The sequence below is a fragment of the Arvicola amphibius genome, chromosome 5 (genome assembly GCF_903992535.2).
Source record: "Arvicola amphibius chromosome 5, mArvAmp1.2, whole genome shotgun sequence".
Classification (NCBI taxonomy): Eukaryota; Metazoa; Chordata; class Mammalia; order Rodentia; family Cricetidae; genus Arvicola; species Arvicola amphibius.
The window spans coordinates 43,727,686-43,753,009 of record NC_052051.1 but is presented as its reverse complement, the minus strand read 5'-3'; the positions used below and the strand labels follow the sequence as shown (position 1 = coordinate 43,753,009).

At 50.3% G+C, this 25,324-nt stretch overlaps 1 protein-coding gene across 1 annotated transcript in view; it reads right to left on the bottom strand.

The window, feature by feature from the left end:
* The window catches only part of Rassf2 (Ras association domain family member 2), a 37,893-nt gene extending 14,395 nt beyond the window's left edge, over nt 1-23,498 (bottom strand). The window contains exons 1-4 of the mRNA XM_038330433.1: nt 23,227-23,498; nt 5,277-5,367; nt 2,403-2,478; nt 414-565 (exon numbers count right to left, since the gene is read on the bottom strand). Coding sequence (XP_038186361.1) covers nt 414-565; nt 2,403-2,478; nt 5,277-5,335 — 287 coding nt within the window. The 5' untranslated portion in view covers nt 5,336-5,367; nt 23,227-23,498. The remainder of the gene's footprint in view (nt 1-413; nt 566-2,402; nt 2,479-5,276; nt 5,368-23,226) is intronic.
* Nucleotides 23,499-25,324: the final 1,826 nt, after the last annotated feature.

The following is a 25,324-nucleotide window of genomic DNA, read 5'->3' as shown; positions in this document are numbered from 1 at the left end:
TGTGCTATGACCTGGTCCAGGTGTACAGGAGACCCCTGGCTGACCTCACTTGGCTGGCTCAGACTGAACATTCCTGTTCTTCTATTAGGTTCCATCAAGACTGAGAGCGCTTTGGTCAGCAGGTTCAAATCCTAGATGTCCCTGGAGCAGGCCCATTCCAGCTGGGAGGATGTGTGTGGGTTGGCGCCCTCTCAGAAGCCTGCAAACTTGGATCAGTGAGACTAAGAAGAACCCTGGAGAGTCCAGGGCTCTCATGGAGTCCTCAGCGCTTCCCCTTCCTGACTCAGAACCCCTCCTCCTCACTCTGTCTGTGGAGTCAGGTCAGAGGCTCCTTTCTCCCTGTCCCAAACCCATGGCAGGCAGCAGTGGGGGTTCTAGGAGCTGGACCAGGAGCCTCAGCTTCCGTCACTCACCCCTGCGCGCCCAGGTTACAGCCAGAGTGCCAGGAGGAGGAGGATGGAGGCGGGCGGATACGTTCGTGGTCATCCTGCATCTGGAGTCGAATGGGCCTGCGCAGTCCCCAGGAGATGTTCAGCAGCCCCTCCACAATGAACTCGTCTTCCTCCTGCCACGAAACAACCGGGGTGCTGAGCCCAGCGTGGACCCATGGGATGTGAGTGGTGTGCTGTGAAGTCCCTAGCTCTCTGTAGCTGACCTCAAAGGTCAGAAGCACAAAAGTTTCTGTGAAGGGACTGAGCTGGGTGAAGGCAGCATGTGGGAGATTTCCCCAGCAACATGCTTCCAAAATCCTGTGTCTTTGAACTTGAGATACACACATGCAATTCATCAAACCCTTTTCTTGTCTTTAACATAATGACTTTAAGGAAATCAGAATACAGTGGCTACCAGGTGTCATAGCTCATACCTCTGGTACCAGTACTGAGGAAGCTGAGGCAGGAGGATTGCCATCAGTTCCAGGTCAGTATGAACTACAGAATGAGCACCTAACTAAAAACAAGACAGGGAAGGAATAGAGAGGGGGAAAACAAAGATGGAAGGAGGGAGGAAGAGAGGGTCAGGATCTTAAAATAACAGAATGGCCTTACTAATTGAAGCAAGAACAAAAACCCTGAGCCGGCTGTTCCCCTTGTGTTTAGCAATCCAACCTGACTTGGGTAACGGGGACTCAACGCTTCCCCAAGTGTACTTACAGAACACGCTCCTGGAGCAGAACCATTGCCTTAAAAGGTGTCAAGTGTCCACCAGCTGCCAGGCTGATCTGATGAGTTTTTAAAGCAAAACTCCACTGTGCTTGTCATAGTCTAACATACCCCGACACTTCCCAGGACGTGAATAAATCCTCTAGGAATTCCAAAGTTATACTCAAAGGTTGTTGACTAACAAGAAGTCCAATGTAAAAGCTCCCTAAGTGCAGCCCCCCCCCCCCAATCCTATTTAGGCTGTGAGATCTCAGAGAGGAGCTACGGAGTCTTTCTGCTTTGATTACAAGATGTTCCCACAGGCTATGGTCTAAATGTTTGGGTTGTTGCTGGTGGGAACCTTAGGAAGGAGGTCTAACTGAAGGCAGTGGGTCACTGAAGTAACTTCCTGTACGTCTCCAATCCCTACCTGCTATGAGGTGAAGAAATTCTCCTACCACATGTTCCCACTGCCAGCATGTTCTACCTGGGCACATGAAACCATGTGTAGACCACGCCCTCTGAAAATGTGAGCGCGAATAAATCCTCACTCTTTTTTAAGTCATCTGCCAGGCTGTGCATTCCCGGCTGCACAAAGTAATCCCAGGATAGAAGCAGGCCAGCCATTCTTGGTCCATGCTCACAGCCCAGCCGCCAGTTAGCCCCCTACGAGGGTCAGGCTTCTTTTCTCCCTTCTGAACCCAAGCTTTCTTGAGTGTCAGAGCGGGGCCCCGCACACCTTCCCCACATCTGCTCGGTGATCAACCAACCTGAGCCAGAGGATCGTCCTCATGGGGAGGGAGAGACAAAACAAGATGGCAGAGGAATGCAACAACCTTAGGGCAGCTGGCGTTCTTAGGGAGAAGGGCTTTGTGTGGGCAGGGCTGTTTATATGGTTTCCAGCTGGCCAGGACTGGCATCGCGCCTTTATTTTGCCTAATAGCAGGGTGGAATTTAACCCACAATAGGACTCGAAGTGAAGTTCTTTAAGAGACAGGAAAGCCACTGCGTCTTGTATTCTGTTCCCCAAAGCTTGCCTAGCAGCTGAAAGTGGCCTTGTGCTCTCTCTCTGTGTGAACTAAATCACCAGGTACCGATCACTTGAAAATGTGCTCTAGTCAGCCAAGTGCAATTGAGCACAGTCATTCAAACCAGCTTCTTTACTGTCTATAGAGACAGATATGAAATGAGGTAAAAGAAGGACACCCACTGGCATCCTAAGTCCTGGTGGGGTCATTTGCCATGGCAGGAGGGACACCTTACCTCTCGGTGTCGGAGCTGCAGGTTCTGGCCTTCATAGTACAGGTTGTAGGTCTTCAGATGGAGGAGAAGTTCGTTCCTTGGGGAGAATCACATTACCAGCTGAAGCCATCACAGTGCAGCCATTCCCTCTCCTGCTCACCCCCCAACTGGCCCCAGTGGTCCTTTGAGTCTTTGTACACATGGGTGTGCACACACACAAACATACCCAAGTACACACCACATGCATGGAGAGTTCTGCACCAACCACCCCATCGGCACCTTTCCCCATGACCAAGGTCAAGATAAACATTAGGAAGCAGCTTGGAACATCGTGGCAGCCTGTAGACAAAGACTGGCATCTCCAGCATTCTGCCCCAACCCACAGGCTAGCAGGTATGAGTCGCAGACTCAGAGACAAATGCCCTATCCATGCCAGCAAGAGTTCTGCTTCTTGTACCTTCCTTCTCTACGGCTTGCTGTGAGTGGGGACAGGGTGACTGCTATTGGCATTCACAAAGCTCTGAGACTTTCAGCCTTTTAGGAAGTTGACTTAGACTGTAGGAGGCTCAGCTTAAAGCACTAGGGAAACCAAGACTGTGGATCACAAGAGTCTGTTTTCTTCAATGGAAGGAAATGAATGATGCTTAGTCACCGGAACACCAGAGTGAAAAGTGGGCAATAACCTGGTGATTCTTTGCTCTTCTATTGTCTCCACCTGAATCCCCCAATATCCTGAGCATTGTTTATACCACGATCCTGCAGTGAATAGAGCTCATCCCTGTGACAGAGGACCCATGTACTTGGCATCCTCCACCAATAGAACCTATCCTGATGCTTATCACAGAATTTTCTCCAGGCCCTACCCTGAGCTCTGTTTATCAGCCAATAGAATCCATTCTTATTGTGAAGATCACAGGTCACAAGTTCTACTATGTTTAAATGTGTAAGGAAAGTAAACCACGGGCTCAGTCTCTGGAGGGCTTGACCCAGTGCCCACAAAGATGGCACCGTCCTGAGTTCCATTCTCCATCCTTCCACGGATCATCCCACTGCAGGCCATGAGGTTTGCAAGGGGTGAGGATGTGCTTGTCCCTGACACTGGGGTTCATTGACAAAACCCTGCTATGTTTAGCAAATTCCCATCAACAGAACAGATAAATAAAGGAAGTAATCGTCACGCAATGGAGCAACACAGCAATAAATACATGAAAGTACCACATACTACACAGATGAAGCTCCTGTGTCTCACGTTAAGTGGAAGAAGCCAGACCCTTGGAGAGTCGTAAACAGACATGGGCCTGAGGAACCTTCAGGATCCTGGCAATCTTCTACTCTGGATACACGTGCCTACCTTGTGTGCCACCTGCTTCTCAGGGAAGAGGTGACGGAGTTCAGCCCTTCTAAACCCAGCAGGCCAGTAGGAAGATTTTAGATCCCAATAGAGATTGTGGACCCCAGCGGAAGTCAAACCCACTGGAGAGTCCTTGAGACTCAAGACAAGTTAAACCTCAGTGAAGAAGTCATTCCACGTAAGCCAGACTGAGTTAAAGAAAAATGTGACCCCACAAAACCCCAACCAAAGGCTCGCTGTGCTATTCAAAATTCCTACTCACTAGAAGTCTCCACGGAAACCCTTTGGTGAAGATTCGAGAATGTTCTGGATCTCATATAGCAGGCAGCTCTACATGGCCAAGTGTAGTATCTACAACAATTTAGTGTCTGATAAGCTAAATAATTTTTAAAGGTGGGGAGCATCCAAGAGGTAAAATACCTGTGCTGGGCACGAAGACATATGGCCAGACTTGCAGTGGGACAGGCTAGAGGTGCAGCTTAGTGTGCCCCTTTCATACCTGAGGCCCTGGGTTTGATCTCAAGGGGATTGGAATCAGTGTCTACTCAACCTCTGGTGTTTTATCAACAAAGCCTGTTCCACAGACGTTAACGTACAGGAAGCCATGGACCAGACCCTTCTCCTTTTTTCCTCCCTCATAGTATGGAACGAACTGGGCTTGGGGTTGTTAGGCACGTGTAGCAAAAGCTACATGCCCAGCTCCTTTCTCTTTTTAATTTTGAGAAAGGATTTTACTAAGTTACCCCAACTGCCTTTGAACTCAGCACAGCCCAGGCTAGCTTTGAACCAGCAATCCTTCTGTCTTAGCCTCCCAAATTGCTGGGATTCAAGGTGTGTGTCACCAAGCCCCACGGACCCTGCCTCATGCCTATGTTAGTCAAAGCCATGGCTCACTACTGCAGCCTTGTCTTTCCCCAGGCAACACCACAGCAGGGGCAATGAGCCGCTTTTGTGTTCATTTATGGCAGCTGTGACAAAATACTAGAGATTGGGGAGCCTCAAAACAATAGGATTTCATCTCTCAGTTGAGGCTGAGGAAGTCAAGATGAGGTGACAGCTGATTTAGCATTCAGCAAGGGCCGGTCCTTCACGTCTCCTCCCTGCTTCCTCCCATGGCAGAAGGATGCGCCAATCCCCCCCCCCCCCGGCTTTTCTAAGTCCATTCACTCCACAGGTGAGGTTTCCACTCCGACAGAAGCCCACACCCCACTCCATCACCACAGGCTTCAGACTTCACAGGGAATTTGGGGGTACACACACTCGGAGCCTAGCAAGCAACCAACCATCAGCCAATCCCTCTCTCTGGAAGCCTTGTTTAAGTTCCCAAAGGTGCTGGGTCCTATTAGCCCTTTACTGGTCAGGCTGGGTTCACTGGTTCGCTGGAGGCCTGTTTTCATCTACAGCTGATGGTTATCTATCCCGCTGCGCTCACTAGTCCACGTTTGGCTGCTTATCTGCTCACACAGATGAAACTCCTCTCCCGGTGGCTTCCGTCTACCCACAGAGCCCCGGCACTAGCTGAGCAATACCATGAGACATCTTACTTGGACATGTATTTATCTTGTCCGCACGGGACCAGGGCAGTTTGGTGCGTGTACTCCATCCTTCCCTTCTCGTCTCATCAGAAGGAGAGGCCTGTAATTGAAAGGAGAAGCCAGAGTTGAGAGCCAGGCTATGACCTTGGCAGATCCAGCAGGAGACAAAAGGAGACAAAATCAGCTGGAATGGCTCCTCTTCGCCCAGATCCACAGCCGGAGCAGCCCAGAGTAAGCAGAGCTGATGAGATGCCATACTGCCCCTGTACCCTCACACCCTAGAAAAAACACCACAGGATAGAGCAGGACTTCTGCCCCCAGCCAAGGAAAATACGGAAAACAAAATTGGTCCAAGGATGGCCAAGGAGTCTTCTCTCTAAAGGACATCTGCCCCACGGACCAGAGTCTCATCCGGCAGACACCTCCCAAAGTCTACTGAAGTCAACCGAGGGCAGGGAACCACCTGAAATGTCCAAATAAGCCATGCCCAGCAGTGCAGCCTAGCTCTGTGAGTGCCCCTGGAGTGCAGAGTCAAAGGTGATTCATTGCTTAGGAAAACAAGTAATGGATTAGGAAACCCGGTCTCATTTGTTTCATCTCACAGAAATATATGCAGGTCTGCACAGCCCAAGCATACGAAACCACATATTCAAATCTGGTCCATGATAGACGATAGACCAGTCTTCATCCACTGACATGTGTAACTGTGGGTCTAGCCTTTACCCACTGACATGTGCAGCTAGACTGTGCTGTTGTGGGTCTAGTCTTCACCTGCTAACATGTGCAGCCAGACTGTGCTCTGTTGTGGGTCTAGCCTTCACCCACTGACAGGTACAGCCAGACTGTGCTGTTTTGGGTCTAGCCTTCATCTGCTAACATGTGCAGCTGGACTGTGCTCTGTCATGGGTCTGCCCTCCGCATTAGATGATGCTTGCCAGCCTCCCTGGCCTCTTCCTGCTCAAAACCAGTAGCACTGCCCCAGCCATGATGATCACAAAGGTGTCTAACACTGAGAATGGTGGCACATGTCTGCAGTCCCAGCACTTGGGAGGCTGAAGCAGAAGGGTCACAAGTTTGAGGCCATCCCAGGCTACATAGCAAATTCCAGACAAGCTTAGACTACAGCGAAACGTGTTTAGCCAGTGCTAGCCCATCCCCACCACTCTACCGTACTTACTCTGGCAGGCGCCTGCTCTGCCTTCCTGCCAGTTACCACCCCCTGACACTACAGGCACCAGGCATCTTCCCTGACAGACTTTAGCATGTCTGTCATTAAACAGAATTCACTGTGCTTGTGGAACCAGAAGGGGCCTGCCCTGATCATACCTTGAATTGGACTCCAAGGGAACTGAGCCAGACCTCTGACCGCAGAACTGTCAGACAATAAAACTGTGTTGTTTTAAGGCCCTGAATTTGGGTGATTTGTTCCAGCAACTATGAGAAATGAACAAAAGGTTTCCACAGCCAGAGTGAGACTCATAGCCCATCTGTGTGCTCAACAGGGGCACCCTAAGCACACAGTGGGGTCTAAGTTCTAAAAACTTGTGTTTTTTTTTTTCAAAAACCCATCAAAATCTGACTACAAAAACTGAGTATATAGTGTACAGGAAGAAAACAATAAGGCGGGCAGACTGTTTTAGAAGCTTTTCTTTCCTTCTGAAGTGGCAGTTACTCTCATCTAGCAAATATCCCAAAAGGCCCCTTCCTGCGCCCTTGCAGGTTTTCACACTCCACGAGCATTGGCCGAGTGTCTAGCTGTGCAAAGCAAACAGTTCCCTGCTCTCAGTGTGCAGGGCGGGTAGACAGAAGGAGTAAACAGTTCTGTCAAGGGGAGACAAGACCATGGTGGCCCCCAGGAAGGACACAACATCTGAGTTTAGGTTGGGTCCTGGGGACCAGCTGGATTCAGTGACCCCCCCCCACTAAGGTGTCAGTGCCAACAGTACAGGGTAGATGTATCCAGGCAGAGGCACACCTGTTGCAGAATACTAGTTTAAGACGAGTTACATTTGTTCATGCTGTGGAACATTTGTTTAATAATGCAAAGATATGTGGCGTTTTAAAATTTTTATTTATTTTTTACATACCAATCCCAGTTCCCCTCCCTCCTCTCCTCCTGCTTCCTCCCCCTTCCCCCATCCGCTCCTCAGAGAGGGTGAAGCCTCCCCTGGGAAGTCAACTAGGTCTGCCATATCAGCTATGTTGCATTCTTTTATGTTGCATTTGTTTGACTCTGTAAAGTTGCGCTACTTTGCCTGCCCATAACACCTGATTGGTATAATAAAAAGCTAAACATCCAATAGCAAGACAGGAGAAAGGGTAGGTGGTGTTGGCAGGCAGAGAGAATAAATAGGAGGAGAATTCTGGGAAGAGACAGAGGATCAAGAAAGGAAGGAGGGGAGGATGCCAGAAACCAGTCACCCAACCATACAGCCAGACATGGAGTAAGAAGGAAAGCAAAGATATACAGAAATAGAGAAAGGTAAAAGCCCAGAGGCAAAACTAGATGGATAATTTAAGAAAAGCTGGCAAGAAACAAGCCAATCTAAGGCCGGGCATTCATAAGAAAGAATAAGACTCCGTGAGTATTTATTTGGAAGCTGGGTGGCAGGCCCCGCAGAGAGCCAAAGAATAAAAAACAACCAACAACACACACCCTTTGTACAAGATGGGAGTGTGAGCCTCTGAGTCGGAACAGATAATGTCATGAGAATGGAGAGGGTTGGGGCAAGCTTCCAGGTAGCCCAGCCAAGAGAGTGGGCAGAGGGAGAGGAGCCTCTAGAGGACAGAGGGGAAAGGATGTGGTGTGCTGAAAGCCTTTAGGACAGGGTATCCAAGACAGCAGTGATGGTGGATCCAGGAGCTGGTGGTGCAGCCCAGGGAATGGATGGACACTTGGAGCCTGGCTGGAACTACATGAAAGCCGTAGGGGACTTTGGTCAGTCATTCTATAGGCGGGTTCCAATGACAACCAGATTAATGGTAAAGAATTGTTGGGGACTGTGGACCCCCAGACCCTGAATTTCCTGTGGGCCCCCCCCCCCCCCCCCCCCCGAGTAAACAGCTTGATTTCCTATGCTTGCAGCTGCTCTGAGCAAACAACTTGTTTTGCAGCTGCTCTGAGCATGAGACTCCTCAGGAGTTCCTGATGGCAGGGGAGTGGTTTCTGGTGGGCTTGCAGCTGAGAGTTAGGGTGTGGCCATTCGTCGTCAAGGAGACCCTATATAAGCTTCCCTGGACCATAATAAAAAAGACATTCTTGGCTCTCTCTCTCTCTCTCTCTCTCTCTCCTCTCTCTCTCTCTCTCTCTCTCTCTCTCTCTCTCTCCCTCTCCCTCTCTCTCTGTGTGTGTGTGTGTTTCAATCTCCAGGCCCTTGCCCAACTGGCAAACCGTACCATAGCACATACTGCAGGCATTGCGCTACAAAGGAGACTGACCACTAGTGATTTTCTCACCTCAAACACAGGAGAAGTGCTATTGTAGTCTTTTCTTTGCCTAATTCTTTCTTCTTGCTGGGCGGTGGTGGCGCACGCCTTTAATCCCAGCACTCGGGAGGCAGAGGCAGGCAGATCTCTGAGTTCGAGGCCAGCCTGGTCTACAAGAGCTAGTTCCAGGACAGGCTCTAGAAACTACAGGGAAACCCTGTCTCGAAAAACCAAAAAAAAAAAAAAAAAAACCAAAAAAAAAAAAACAAAAAAAAAAAACCACCTAATTCTTTCTTCTTTCCATTATTGTTCTTCTGAAAACCTTTATCCCCTCTATCTAGTGCCATTCATCCATCCTCCATTCTGTGCATCCCCTCAACCACCCATCATCCTCCCACCCATCCCTCCATCCTTCCTATCATCTATCTATCTATCTATCTATCTATCTATCTATCTATCTATCTATCTATCTATCTGTCTGTCTATCTATATCTATCCATCAATCCATCATCTCACTCATCTATCTCCTATTCATTCTTCCATCTCCCATCCCTCCTCCCATCCCTCCTCCCATCCATATGGTCATCTATCCATCATCATCTTCCCATCCATCCATCCCTCTTCCCATATACCCATCCTCTATCTCCCATCTATCTCCCATCTATCCCCCATCCATCTGTCCATCCACATACCAAGCCTCATATCATTTTCACCCATCATCTCCAACCCTCATTTGCTTCAGAATTATTTAACTAGTCTCAAACTCACCAAGTGTATTTTCTGTAAAGCTCTCTTTGTTCACTGCCTCCCAAAAAACCTATAATTTAGTAATTTTGTTTTGCATCTGAAAGCAATCTACCCTGCTCTTCAGACAGTTCCTTTTTGATACCACATCCTCTTAAAACCTCCTGGGAATACCAATTAGAGAAGAGGAGACGTCTGTGTAGTTATTAAAATCTACTTGATACTAGAGGCGAAACAGGCAGATCAACAAGACAATACACATCCAGAATTAGAACCAAATATATCTGGAAAGAGAATGTGAGCAGCATCTCCAAATAACGGAGAAAAGACATACTAGCCAAAAATTTCACTAAAGGGCCGGCTGGCCTTGGGACAGGGAAGATGCAGAGATGGGAAATGAATTCTCTTTTATGCCTTCCACCAAAAGATTATAGATGCACTGAAGTTTCAATATTAAAAAATAAAATGGCAAAAGAATTTGATGTGTGTGTGTTAAACTAGATATGAGAAAAAGAAACCTTTCCCAGTCAAGACTCAAAATCCAGAAACATAATACTTAAAAAAAAATCAAAGTTTTCAACTTCTGTTTAGAAAAAAAAAAAATTTAACCCCGTAGAAAGTCAAAAGGCAAATGGGGGAAATAGTCACAATGCATGTGACAAAGAGTTAATGTCCTTAATATATAAATGTCCTTAATATATAAACTTTCAAAAAATTCAAGTTATTAACAAATCTTTGAAAAATTTTCCATCTCTCTTGTGACCATTTTTACTTGCCAGATTAATAGAATCAAGTCATCTGGAAGCCCAGTTGTAGAAATTCCTCAGCACCTCTTTCTAGCCACAGGGCAGTCTTCCCACGGGCATAGCCAGAAATGGTCTATTATTGTATCTGCACAAGATGTCTGCCCTATAGACTCACATTAGGCTACCCCGTTTTCTCTGGCCTGCTTTCTCCTCACATTTTTTCCCTTATTTTTATGCTTCTTGGAGTGTAAGGAGAATACGTCCGTAGGCTACCATGTTGTCGAACTGACAAGGGAAGTAGTTGCAGGTGGGTTTCAGGACCTCCATCTCCTCCCAACCAGCTAGAAAAATGAAGCTAAGTTCACACACAACTCAGGGCAAGCCCCAGAGGATCCTAACAGTGGCTTGGAAATTTAGAATTAAGTTCCTCACAGGAGGAGGGTCAAAGGAAGATGGTTAGTGGCGTTGGAATGTGGGTTCAATTAGACTTCCTCCAAGGGTGACCCACAGTTTCTTTGCCCTTGAAAAGGGGACATGGCAGCTGCTGGTTGTAATCCTCCTGTTTTCCCTGTTATTATCTAGAATTTGTAGGTTGCTGTACTCTAAATGCCTTGGCGGAATCATTTATGAGCATCATGTCCCACAATGCCTTGAGATCAAACTGGTGGTTGCCATGTCTTTGTAGAAAAGACAGGAAGAAAGGAACCAGAGGCCACATCAGCTGGCATCCTGGGCACAGGGCAGAAACTCCCTCTGATTTACCACACTGAGAAAAGATGAAAGAGAGGGAAGGGGAAAAAAGAGAGACAGAAGAATAGAGAGAAAGAGGAGAAGGGGACAAGAAAGAAGGGGCAAGCAGGGTGTAGAGGCGCACGTCTTTAATTCCAGCACAGGGGTGGCAGAGGTAGGAATCTCCGTGAGTTCAAGGCCAGCCTGGTCTATGTAGAAGTTCCAGGTCAGCTAGGCTTCACAGAAAGACCCTGTCTAGAAACAAAAACAAAAACAAAACAAAAAAACGGAAGGAAGGGAGGGAGAGAGAGAAGAAAGCGAGGAAGAGGAAAGAGGGAAAAAAACGGAAGGAAGGGAGGGAGAGAAGAAAGCGAGGAAGAGGAAAGAGGGAAAAAAGGGTGTGCACATTCACACACACACACACACACACACAAGAGAGAGAGAGAGAGAGAGAGAGAGAGAGAGAGAGAGAGAGAGAGAGAGAGAGAGAGAAATTTCACCCAATTACTAACATGAAGCTGCTCCTTGGCACTCTAAACCTTTACCTCTACTGACCTTCTGTGAACGGGGATGTCACCTACACGGGACTTCTAAGCCAGTGCATTAGAAACTAAGGTAAAAACTGAATGTCCCTAAATACAGAGCATGTCTGTTAAGACATTCAGAAATGTTACTACTGTTGGACAGGCCACCCAGGCCCCACACCGAACTCAGTCAGATTTCCCTCATACGAGCTTTCATACATTAGCAAGCTCGCCCAAACTCTCCTAACCTTGTGAGCTAACCCCACCACCTCGAGCCAGGGCAGTGCTGGAGGAACAGGCACTCACCCTCAGCTTGTTCTTCCTTACAATACTTAACAGCTGTGACACAAAAAGCCACCTGCTGAGGCTTTCTTCACCCTCACAGGCCAGCTGCGCCCATCCTGAGCCCTACCCTGCCCCGGTTCCCAGGAATGATCACCCCTGCAATGCTGAGTCTGGGCTCAACTGCAGCTGCAAAGGAAAACCTGCTCTCAGGGTGAGGGATTCCCCAGGAGCAGAGCCCAATCTCGGAGGACAACTCTTGCACCTGGGGTTTCTTGAAGATGTAGCTTCAGGAGAAACACATGACAAGGCTGACTGGGAAGGAGCTAAGGAGGGATACTGATTCCCTCAGAGGCAAGCAGTTTCCTGCTCTCATAGAGGCCCTGGGGTGTGAAGAACAGCAGGGAGTTGCCCAGGGACACCAGTGTTATCACTAGCCAAAAGGCCCTGGCCCCTCCAGAGAGGAAGAGTGACCTCACAGGTTAAGACATATGTGGGCAAGACACCCATCATGTAATGGTAAGAGGGGTCCAGGTGGTACCCGCAGCATCTGCCACACCCTGGCAGGCACTAAAAACAGCTTTGTGTGAAAAGTGTGCACTCTTTGCTTGAGGTCATTAAGTAACTAGATACTGTAGAAAGGTTGGCATGTCTGCCTTCGATGTGTTTGGGTCAAACTCTCTCTAGACGCTGCACAAGCCTGCTAGTCACTCAGGAAGAGGCTTACTACCTAGTTCAGCCCTCGACAAAGCTGAAGGCACAGAAATAAGTTGGCTGAAACCTGCAGTCACTGTGGATTCTAGGAAGAGTAAAAAACATCTCAGGATGGGCCACCCTGAAAGGGTGACAGCCATCAGTGGGAGATATGTCCTAAAGCAACCACTCTGATCTCCTCAAGTCAAGACCACCACAAGGGCCAGAACCCAGATAGTGGCAACCTCACACCAGGCTGCTTGATTATGCAGACTTTTGCCATTGCGGGTCTCTTTAACATAGTGGGGTGGTGACTGAGCCCAGCCAGTTATGGCTGCATAGCCAGGCTTTTGCCCTGGTTACACTACCAACCCATGTCTGGAATTAAACACTCCTGGTTTGGCCATAGTAAAACAACTGCCCGTCTAAGGCAGGCCTGGCGCTCTGAGCAGCTCTGAGTAGGATGGGGACAGACCTGCCAATGATGGCATTATCACTGACCTTCCAAGAAGTCTCCCTCTTCCTTTCCACAAGCCTGGCTCACAGGCATTTCCAGCCTCTCACACCAGGCTCCACAGAGTCAGTGAGGGGCTGCTCAAGCCTGAGAAACTCACAGGCCCAGTTTCCCATGAGAAGAGCAAAGGCCAGGCCTAAAGAAACCCCAGAAGCTAAGAAAGGTCACAGCTCCATCCAAAGATGGTGGAATCCCTCTCTTCCTAGTCTGTTTCTTTCTGACTTTCTTACCCCCTGCAGTCAGGGGGCCCAGAAGTTGGCTCTGGCTCTGTCCCAGCCCTGAGAGACTATCTCTCCTATTTGGAAAGGCCCAGGGGAGAAAAGCAGGTCCAGGACAGAGGGCAGGACCCTGGTGGGACAGCCCACAGGGAGGCAGATGGAGAGTACCCTCTGGGAGCTGTTGCTGTTTTCCTCTCCCAACCTATCTTCCTGGATGTTAGCAGGAACCAGGCCCTGCCTTACCCCCACCTCAACAATCATGAAAGGGCTCAGTGCACAGCACCCATGGGTCAGGGAACAGGACAGGAAGGGGAGTGTTTCAAAAAACCACGATGTTCTGGCCACAGAGAAAACCAATGATTAGCAGTGTCTTTGGGAGTCTCTCCAGGTCAGGCCAGCATAGATCCGGGCAAGAGCCACTGTGAAATCTGATAAAGTGCCGTGTAGACCCAGGACAACATCAAATGTATTTCAAACAGGGAGGCGCAGTGCCGTCTAAAAAAGGACTGAGCTGGTATTTAGCATCCCTCCCTGTGACTTCTGCTTCCAAAGAGAGAGGAGATGACAGGCCATCTCTAGGGATCATGCAGGCACAGAGCTGGTGCAAACACCTCTTCTTGCAAACTAGAAGGGAGGAAGTCTGCCCCAGGCTCTTGTCTGATGCAAAGGAAATGCTTGCTAGAGGCTGCAGCTTCCCCTTTGGGGACTGGTCTTTACCCCTCCTCTGTGCCCCCAGCCCTCTCTAAGAGCAATCTCACAGTGCTTCATGCTATAAAGACTAACAGGTCAGGCCACTTGAGACAATCAGCTTTGTGGAAGAGCCAGGACAGAGAGGAGATGGTGACAAGCCCTCTGTGCTTCAGGACCCTGCTAACAGGGCAGGAAGAAGGGCTACTGGCAAACAGGAAGCCCCGGCCCCATTGCACCACTCAAGGAAGGAGACTTGAGCTGTGGGCTGAGGCCCTGCCAAGATCTACAGATGTCAGGGGATTCCACACAGTGGTTACCAACTCTCTAGGAGCAAACTCAGGTTTCGAACCCTTCACCTCCGTCTAAATGCCTCGATCAATGGAGGGCCCACTTCCTGGCCAGGCTGAGTCCTTTCTGAGACTTGTTTATTCTCCATCCGTCCTCGGCTGACTTCCATCCTTTGCACACGGCACCTGAGCGTCCCGGCGGCACACAGCGCCACGGGGACGGCTGGAGCTGAGCTGCGGTCAAAGCGTCACACACAAAACTTTACTCTTTTCACTCTTTAAACATTTTAGAAAGTGCGTCATTAGGAGAGAGTGCCTTGAGACCTTGGCGGTCATGATTAGACCTTGAGGTGGGTATACACTGGGAAGAGCCGTGTATCTTCCCGGCCACTTCCGGTCCTGAGGAGGAGATCGGAAGCCTTAGCAGTGCTAGGAGAGATAGATTAAAGTGGGGAAGCAGGAGAGTAAGTGACCAAGGACAGCACGCGGGTGTGAGAATGGGGGAGGTGGGAGACAACGCGAGATTCTGACTATGAGGAAAATGTATTGATCCCACACTCCACAGAAGAAGCAGCCCCAGAGAAGAAATGGAAGGTCCAAGGTTCGAGGACTGTCTCGGGCCACACAGAGTCCAGGCTTCCTGGTGCAGGGCCTAGCTGAGATTGTCTTGGCAGGAGAGACAGTGCAGGCTGGATCCGGCACCACTGACCAGAGGCTGGGAGTCTTGGGGTAAGGGAAGTGGTCCAGCAAACCGACTGGAGGAAAGGCAGACCCGTAAGAGCCAGGCCCAGGGCAGAGCATAGAGATCCCTGTCCAGGACCTTGGGCCTGGCAATCACAGTCACGGATCCTCAATGCAACTGTCCAGAGAATAAACCACTTTTCTCCATCACAAACCCCACATTCTGTCCCTCACCCTCACCTCTACCCTCAGAAATAAGCCTCCACTACTAGCAAAGGCCCGGGTCCCATCCAAGCCACCTCACTCCCCTGGGTCCCTGGGCCCCTGGGAAGATGCAGAACTGAGCTGCCACAGTGGGCGGGGATTCCCCTACCAGTGGGGGCTGCAAAGCCCAGCTCCATTCACACCACCCAGGCCTCTGACTCAGGCCCTGCACATTCAGGTCTGAATTCCCCCAGCCGAGCTACTGCAGAAGATCTCAGGAAGTGACTCTGAGGCAACAGCCCCAAGCACCTGCTTCCTGCTCCACAATGGCTGGGGCTGGCCAGCAAGTGCTACGGGAGCCACCCTGAGACACCTAGACAGTCGGCCTGGCCAGGAGAGCAGCCTGTTTACAGAGGGACATCCCTTGGGCATCCGAAAGGATTTGTCCTTCTCAGTGGATGTTTATAAAAGGAAACGCAGAGGCCCTTCATCTCTTATGAGGAAACAAAGGCCACGGTGCACACTAAGAAAAGGCACAGAAGGAAGTAAGAACTCTGTATGGGTATAGGTGTTTAAGAGAGGGTGTGTGTAAAGACAGACATGGCAGTGTGAGTGTGTGGGGTATTATGGGGTGTGGAATGAGGGCAAGGGAGCTGTGTGTGGTGTGTATGTATGGGTGTATGCATGGGGGGGTCTAGGGTACTATATGTCAGCATTTTCCCTTACCATACCACATTCAGTACAGAAGCCTGTAACAAAGGGATTTCTCCCACCAGCAAGTAGCAATCAGTCTGGACATCTAGTGCCCCGTAAGCCAGCTAAGTCCTGACATTAGCTATTTTGGAGGTAGCATCAGGTCTCATAGGTTAGGAACTCAATGCCCTAAACCATGCCCTGCCTTCATATGCCCGTCACAAGACCCAGGCTGGAGCCTGTGCTTCTGAACAACTGGGTAGCGACCAGTCAGGATCCACAACCCCTCCTCCGGTCTGGCTAGTTTGCACGGCAGCTCACAGCACTCAGGGAAGTACTTACACTCGCAGGTTGGCTGTAAAGCATATCACGTGGGTTGGAGACGAGGAGCACAGTGTGAGGCCTGGGAGAGCTGTGCTGGCTTCCACGCCCTCTGTGGGTGCCAGGCCCCAGCAATGCTCTAAGTCCTATCCATCCCTTTGAGCATGGAGACCTCCCTACACAGGTGTGCCTGAAGAATCAACAGCTGGATTGAAACGTGATTGGATGAAAAGGGTCTGATCTAGTGCCTGAGCCCTAGCTGAGGACAGAAGCAAGGGCCCCTGCATCTTGGCCTCTCTGCTCAGCAGGCCCCCTCCAAGGGGCAAGACCACTTTGGAATAAGGAAGCTGTGTCACCCACTATAAGACGAGGTAGATGAAAGAATTCAGACTGGCTCAAGAGAAACAGTCTTAGGATCCTGGGCCTCACCCCCGCACCCCATTATAAACAGATACGGGGGGAAGAACTTAGCCACAAGCCCATGGAGCTCCTCTGTCACCATGCGGAGGGGCCCTGCCACAGTGTGCGGATTTCAGCACCCACTGTGAACTAAAACTCAACCAAGACAGAAATTTCCTGGGATTGGTTTGCCTCAAAGTCATCAGAGGGTGCTGGGGAGACAACATTGACCCCAGTGGCGTGAACAAGGGGAGACACTCTCGCCCTGCATGTCTCAAAAGCAAGGGCTATTTTATAGGGTAGTTTATATGTCTTTCTTAGAAGGCCAACTGAACTTCCTTCTGGTCTAGTGTTTGGTCCTCCCTGCCTATCGTCAGGCTGGTCCCCCAGCTCAGCAGACCTACCAACTGACCCCAGCAGGTAAGGAAGGGCTGCCTCTAGTTTCCTCCCATGATAGGTTTCTGTGAGGGCCACACGTCCTGTTTACAGCGTGGTTTCCAAGTCACTGGCCATACTGAGACTCACCTCTGACTTCACATCCCCTTCCTGAAGGGAACCCCACACGGCTTCCTTTTTTGGTGCTATAAGCTGAGAATCAGAACTTTGTATACTCAAATCTCGGGGTTTCCTCCACTTCTCACCTTGAAAATCAAAAGGGTTGAAAATCAAAAGCCAGAATGGCTGACTCCCTTTATCTCCAGAGCCCACAGGTCCCCTGGACTAGAGGAAAAGGCCTCCAGGCAGTCAGCCATAACAAGGTATTTTAGCCACCTCTTAACAAACATAATGACCAACCATGAACACAGGAAAACTCAGGTCATACAGCTGATCTCTGGGGTTTCCACAGCATCCCGTGGGAAATCCTCCACAGCAGCACAGTCACGCCTGCTCTGCCTGCCCCATCACGGGTGGACTAGCCCTACAAGGAAAATCAGCACCATAAGACACAGAGACTCTTCAAAGTCCTCAGTGGCAGTTTTTATAGAATCAGCTTCACAGTCCCCAGCGTCTGGGATTTAAAGGGCAGTTTCCCACCAGGCAGATGAAAAGGCAGAACCAGGTACAGAAGACTTCCTATGAAGCTTCCCAGACCCACCTTTGGTCAATACAGTGAAGGCTCACGGACCCAACAGGTTCCTTAGTAAGAATCTTAAGGCTTTCATCCCAGAACATGGCCTCCTAGAAAAGCATCCTGACCCTTTCAGTGGCCCTGCAGTACCTGAATAGAGCCACAAGACCTGGCTTCCCAGCCCTGCGCACCACATCCTCCTGACCCAGCTTCACCTCAGCCCCAGTTCAAAGTACACACGTGTTTGCTGGACCTGCTCCCCATACCACAGCTGTCCCTCCCGTGAACAGCACAGTGATTCTCACCCGAATGGCCCCATGGTCGAGGTCATCCTGCACAGGATTTCATAAAGAGGGTACCCATACTTTCAGCTATGACTTAATTCCCCAGAATACCTGAAGCTTCGTGGACCCCACCAACTAGAGTCCCCTTGTGCCCCAGGCCATGTGGTGATCAAAGCATCAACAGACATACTCATGGTCTCCATGAGGGGCATTCAGCAAGTCCAGGTCAGCCACAGGGTTTGGGACACACACACACACAAATGCTTAAAACAGAAAAGCCAGAAGTCCATATTTAATGAAGCTGGTCTCAACAACCCTAACAGTGAATCTCACTCACCAGACGACAGCTACTGACGGACCCACCTTCCCAAATCACCACCCACAAAGATGATTCTGGGGTGAAACGGTTCAGCAGTAGGGGTCTGAGACACAGCAGCTAGCAACCATCAAATCCAGCTATGGTCATCTCCCAGCCAGCAGGGTGTACAGCTCAGCTCCAATCATCTACCTCCACCCTTCTAGGCTGAGATGGAGGTGGGAGCGTGACACCTGTCCCAGGTCAGGGAGAAAGGCCAGCGCCCTGTGGCCCTGCATAAAACAAACCACAGACCCCAAATACCACACCTCTCTCCCAGGGCTTTTCTCACTATGATAAAAACAGCATACTCATTTTGCTTGTATTTTTTAAAATAGGGACAAGCAGGAAGTTTAGTAGCCATAAAAGGACAAATATTGAATGGTCCCATGTATATAGGAGCTAACCTAGAATAGGCAAATTCATGGACAATCTGTAGAATAGCAATAATCAGGGGCGGGGAGAGTAGGGAGTAGGAATGACTATTTAAGGGGTATACAGTGCCTGTTTAGAGTGACAAATATTCCAGCATATTTAGTGCCAATGGCCCTACAAGATTACACATGGATTTGCTGACAGTAAATTCACACATAAAAACCATCAAAGGGATAATTTTTATGGTTTTGAATAGGGCATTATAATGTAAAGTTATTACACATAGTAAAAACAAGATTGGAAATCAAGAGCTCCCCAAATTCTGCCACATAGAGAGACCTGCCGTCAGTGCATTGCCATCCATCCTTGCAGACACAAATCTAAAGGGGATGTTTCACAAAAGTAGTACCCTGCCTGGTAGCTTCCTTCTTAGAAATATATAGTATCTGTCCATGTTTACAGATGCATATTCATAACCCTTACTTTTGAAGCCACATGATATTCCATGCCATAATTAACTAACTTGAGATTGTAGGCATTGTAAACAATGACTCAAGGGATGTCCCCAAGCACTTGTTCAATTATATCCTTGGTGGCGTGCTCAGTCAGGGGCTCCCTCCCATTGGAAGACTGTCCGGTGAGCAGAGAAGAGTAAGCTACTTCAAAGATGCAAAAAATTGTCTTACAGAAACTCTGCTCTCTGCTTGGCTTCCTAAGAAACTGCACAGTGCTCAGGAAGTTAGACTGTCTTTTCCACAGAAGGCATCCTTACCTCCCCTCCCAGGCCTTCTCTGTCCTTGCATCTTGCATGGGCCATGAAAGGCAGACAGGGTTATCCTGGGTCAATGTCCACTGAACTTCTTATCCAGCAGGAGACCCTAACACCCCTTGAGGGTGCCCAGGGATGCATGCCCATGAGGATGTACAAATGCTTTTGCAAAGCATTTTGTTGCTCAAGACTTTGGTCTTGAGTAGACGTTTAAACATTTTCTTAAAATGCAATAGACCCTTCCTAAAGGAACCAAGGGCTAAAAGGGACACATGAAACCACCTAATCCCTTGCCTTTGAGATGAGGAAGTTGAGGCCCAGAAAGACTTGGCATATATGTCTCAGTAACCATCGTATGGCCCTAGAGCTGTCTCACATGGTGATTCAAACAAGTCAGAGTGAATTTTGGACACCCAGGACAGTCATGATCCTCACCTCTCAGTGTGTAAGATTAAAAGTGAGATCACTGGGGTATATCCCAGCTCAGGTGTGGCCAAAGGGTTCACACACTCATGTCTTGCCAACTCAGTGTTCAATGGCACCATGCTGATGGCTAAAAGCCAGCCATAACAAGACTATTTACACTGCTGAAACAGGTGAGTGCCCAAAGCAAGGCTTTCCCATGCCCCACTTCTGACAACTAGCCATTACAATGCTACAGTGTATCACTGGTCACAACCGAGCTATGCACCCAAGCTGCTGACCTCCATTTTCTCACCAAACAGTGTCTCTTTCTAACCCTAGTTCCCCATGCTCCACCATCACAACACTCTCAGATCCAGCACAGTCTCCTGCTTATGAATCAAAGAACTAGAAAACGTTTTCCCCAACGCTTGCTGTGTGCCAGGCCCTTTTCTGACGGTAGGTGACAGTTTACTGTCTTCAGAATATCACTAGGGGATAGTTAGAATTTCCATCTAATGGTTGGGGATCACAAGGCTTTAAATGAACTTTAAACTAAAACCAAAGTCTGTTTTAGGTAGATTTCCCCCATAAGCAGAGACAAGAATTCAAGTTCAAGTGCCAGGGGCATGGGTATGTGAGACAAGAAGGGGGAAATAGAGCAATGGACGGATAGCCCAGTGGTTAAGAGCACCGGCTGTTCTCTAGGCCAGGTTTGGTTTCTACCATCTATATGGAAATTCACAACCATGTGTAACTCCAGTTACAGGAAACCCAATGCCCTTATCTAACCTCTGTGGGCACCAAGCGTCACATGGTGCAATCCATACATATAGGTACTCAAAGAATAAAACATAAGTCAGAGAGAGAGAGAGAGAGAGAGAGAAAGTTATTCCTGTGAGCAGTTGGAAAGTGTCCCAAGAAGGAACCCTAGAGACAGCACACGGCACATCCCAAGGTAGTCCCATCAAAGTGAGGGAACTGAGGTGTATTTCTATAGCTTCTCCCATCAGTCACTGGTGGGAGGACAAACCAGCCAATGACACAGAAGGAGGACACTGACCAGATCTACATGGCCCATACCCTACAGCTAAAAGGTGACAGGAAAGAAGACAAACTCCCAACCCATTATACCCATCAAACGGAGCAGTTAACTAAACAAACTCGGCTGAGTGCCAACCACTGGTAAAACCACACAGTGATGGACTATGCCTGCTCTGCCAATCACTTTGGGTTGACACAGCCAAAGAAAGCACAGGGTATCTTTCTGTCAGTTGTTCAGTGGTGGAGGGGGAACCTGGAAGTCGTTAGAGTCAGCCAAACGGCCTTCACTCTCTGGTTTAGCCACAGTTGCCTTGAGCAGGCGTTCCCAGCAGCCCACACTACTAGCCCGAGCAGCTGCATCGAGCTGTGCTTATAGGCGCTGGTGTCCTCATCCAGGGATGACCAGCAGTGGCCCATTTGGTGGAACCTAAGCATGTCCAAGTTTATTGCACCTACTGCTCCATCCCCTAAGACCACAGCCGTGTCCTCTGTAGATATGCAAACTGGCAGTCACAGGCTTAAGTGGGAAGCTCACCCTGCCTTAAGAACTTTAAAAGGTTCTTCTAGGAGTTAGCTGGGCAGTGGTGGCACATGACTTTAGCCTTTAGTCCCAGCACTCAGGAGACAGAGGTAGGAGGATGTCAGTGAGTTCAAGGCCACCCTGATCTACACAGTGAGTTTCCAGGACAGCCAGTGCTACAGAGAGAAACAAAATACAACACAAAAGAAAAAAAAAACAAAATAAAACTTGTGAGAGGCAGGGAGGTGTTTATAGGTGACAGTGTGTCATTGGGGTAAATAAATGGAGCGCATTGTGAAGGACCTCAGGACTTCCGTAGTGGGAAGCCGCACGAAGGATGCTGCCTTGGTATTATAAACACAGCTGGGGCAGCTCTCAACAGCTAAGACTTGAGACCAGAGGCAGGACATCTTCCATTCCAAGCACACGACAAGACTTGGGCAGTTTTTCACTAGAGGAAAGGAGAGGAAGCTTGGGCAGGCGCTAAGGCTGTTCTTAGGAACCCCCCCACCCTAGTCCCTCTCTGCCTTTCCTTAGGACTCTGGCAGCCACTCTGCGCTATCCACCGCCATCTCCTCCCAAGCTGGGAGGACACTTCCTGCCTAAGAATCCCAAAGAGGACTAAAAGCAGCAATCAGCTCAGGTTCTTTTGTGATTGGACAGCGGGTCTCTTTTCTGGCTAGTCCCAGAGTCCAGGCCAAATGAGAAGTAGAGAAGTCAAAGTACCGCCCCTGGGCACCTCTAGCCAGGATCTTTAGCCATTCCTAAGTAACTTGCACACAGTGCCAGACAAGGAGCCTGGCTCTGGGGCATCAGCAAAGAAGTCAAAGAGAAAGCAGGGGGCCTCTGAGACGCTGCAGATGGACCCAAACATCAAAATGAGGAAGAAAACTGAAAACAAGGTGTGGCATCTTCTGCCCTCCCCCTAAAATACCACAAAACAGAAACAAAGCAGGCACCTCTAAAGAGAAGCCACACTGAGATGGAGGGAGGTGTGCTGTGGAGGTCAGGAGCTCTGGGCAGTCCGCCCTGGGCAAGTCAGAATGATGCTGGCTGCAGAAAACACAGGTGCAAGTTCCGTGAGCTAATGCGCTGACCAACCTGGTCCGCCCCACGAATGCGGTTAGATGTGGGGATCTTGGATCCCTCTGGTCTTCCAGCTGGGGTTTCTCCAGGCATAGCTCCCTTCCCTCCTGTGCGTTGGAACCCCACTGATTTGTTGTCCCCCCCTCCGTTGTCGCACGCTTCTAATTGTCAACGAAGTGAATGGGTGTGGGCTTCCCACGACCCCCAGCACAGGACAATCCAAATGCTACGCAGTCCATATCCCTGGGTAGCCAGGTGGATTTCCCACCGTTCCTCTATAGGGCAAGAAGCATGCTTCTTTGCAGACTAAGGGTCATCTCTCCAAGCTCGCCATCATTAAGATGTTCCTCTGCTACCTTCTGAGACCCACTACGCCGGTAGCAGGTCCCAAGAATCGGGTTTTTGCCCAAAGGAGAAAAACTGTCTACACTCGACAGCCCTACTCTAGGGCTCTGAGCTCAAAATGGGCAACCGCTCAGGAAGACCACCACAGTTAGTCCCCTAGGACAGAAGCAAGGGAGGAAGGGGACAAGGGAGGGAAGGGGAAGCATTTCTTCTCCAAACTCAGGATATAACTTAGTCACAAAGGTTTCTTTAACCCCCTCAGACCACCTGTAGGAAAAGTTTCCCCCTTAACAAACTGCGGATTGAAAGTATGACAAATTAACCTCAGATTCCTCGTTCATGTGCTCTTCCAAAAAAAAAAAAAAAAAAAGTCCCCTGGCTGAATCTGAAGGCCGTTTATAAGAACTGTGATTCTAATTCTTTTTCTTTCTCTTCCCGCCCCCCCCACCCCGCCCCAGGATCAATGCCGCAGGGACAGAGCCCGCTCTGACTAGTTATTGTTTGTCCACCGCTTCCTCACGCAGGAATCCTTCTCGGGGTGGGGGTGGGGGTCGCTTACCGTAACCCTTGCCTCTGCTCTCAGGGCGAAGTGTTTCTAACCCCCTGGTTTCTGGACGCTTGGGACTAAAGCGAGAGCAGCGTTGTGAAGCCTGGCGCTGAGCTTGCCACTGAAGCACAGGGGTGCTGTGGCCGGTCCAGAGCTGTCCCTGTCCGGACACCACCACTCCGCTGTCTCCTGCACGCTCTCCGGGTAGAGCCGGGTGCAGAGTAAGCACTGTAGATGCACAAGTGGCCGGGCCGCCTTTTGAAAGCACCTGCCTAGCCCGGCCTCCAGCGACCTCAGGAGGGGTCACGAAACTCGGTAGCGGGAAGTGCGCCTAAGCACTGCGTGCCCTGAAACTCTGAAGGCCAAGGCGGGCCAGGCTCGTCCTGGGCTGACGACACGACCCCCGCCCCGGGAGCCAGGGGGCGCACTACAGTCCGACCTCCCCTAAGCTACCCAGGCCTGCACCTGCTATCCCGCTTCACTTCGCTAAGGAGTTCGGGGCACCCTGCTCCGGGGAGGGGACACTTTCCTGCCACTGCATCTGGAGCCGACCGCTGGAAAAACCTCAAGGGGTTAGAGCGGCAGGATGAACTATAAGCCATAACTTTCTACCCGGGGAAAACGAGTGGGCTGGGGCGCCCGCCTGCACTGCTCATGGGACAGACGCCTAGGACCACCTTGTGGCTCGCGGGGACGGTTGGCGAGCCGGGGGCAAGAGAGACTCAGGGGCCAAGCCAAAGGCCTCTGTGGGAAAACTTTGGGATGGGTAGTGGGAGGTGGGGGCAGGACCACCGGCGCCCGCACCGTGCGTCTGCATCCCGCTCCAGTACCCGGTTCCTCGCGCCCCGCGCCCTGTGTCTTGCCTGCGTCCCGGACCAGCTGCATCCGCGAGCGCCGCAGGGGTTGGAAAGTGGGGGCGCCGCTGCGGGGGTGGGGGGTGCTCCAGAGTGCTTGGCCAGCGATCCGCGAGACCGGCTTGCTTGGGCCGGGCTGGGCGGCGACAGCGCGGCTGGGGGCGGGCGCCCCGCCCTCCTGGCCCCTCCGCCCCGCCTCCCTGAGCTCTGCCTTTATCTGCCGATCCCTGACCAACCCACCCGTCACCCTTGTTGCTCTCCTCTACCCACCCCTCTTCTCTCGCCTTTCTTCCCTCCTCTCCCTCCCCCTCTAGGGGGCGGAGCTTCTCCCCTCCCAACAAGACAGACAATGCTGTGACTTCTCGCCCCCCCACCCAGCTCCCCGTTCCCCCAGCTCGCGCGGGCTACCCGCGTTTCTTCCGGACCGGCTGGAGTGGATGAGGAGGGGGCGGGAAGCCAGAGTGAAGAGGATAAGGTGGCTCCTCTCACCCCATTGAGCCTGCCCTCTGCAAACGGCGTTGTGGAAATTTGGCCCAGACCCTAAGGCTCGCCTGGCACAGTGACAGTTCCAGGGAGCAGCCCGCCTAGAGAATGCAGATTTCCTAGCAGAGGATGTGCAGTTAGCGGGGTGGGGTGATGTTTCTTTTCTAACACTCGGCCTCGTTACCAAAACGGGCTTGAGCGCTAATGGTAAGTGGGCCCCTTCGACTTCGCAGGCCGGCAGACGTGACAGTAATGTGAGGAAGTCAGTTTCTTTGTCCATCCCCCGCCTCCTCCTCTTCTCCATCTTTAGACCTCTGGAGAACCTAGTGCATAAAAGGAAGCACCCAGCTGCGGATTCTATAACCTCTCACCAAAATTCTGTCTATACACCCCCGACCTTGCAGTGGATCCCCAGAAGCCAAAGAGGAAAGGGAACAAACCCAATGTGCCATGCCAACCAGCGCATCCCGTCCTGCCTGGAAGGCCAGATATTCTCTACTAAACTCATTGTTTGGGATCTTGGAAGGTGTCTCCCATAGAAACAATGGTTTATAAACGGCGATCCTTTCCCAGACCAGCCACAAATCTGCTGAACCCAAAAGCGCAGCTGTGGGGTGGTGCTGGAAAACGGCCCCACTGTACTGAACAAGAAAGAGCTACAGATCAGTTTTTTCTAATATGAAGAAAAAAAAATGGATAAATGCATCTAGTTCTTTCTCCTTAAGCTATAAAAGCAACAACCCTGCTCCACGAATTTCTCCTGTATGGAGCCA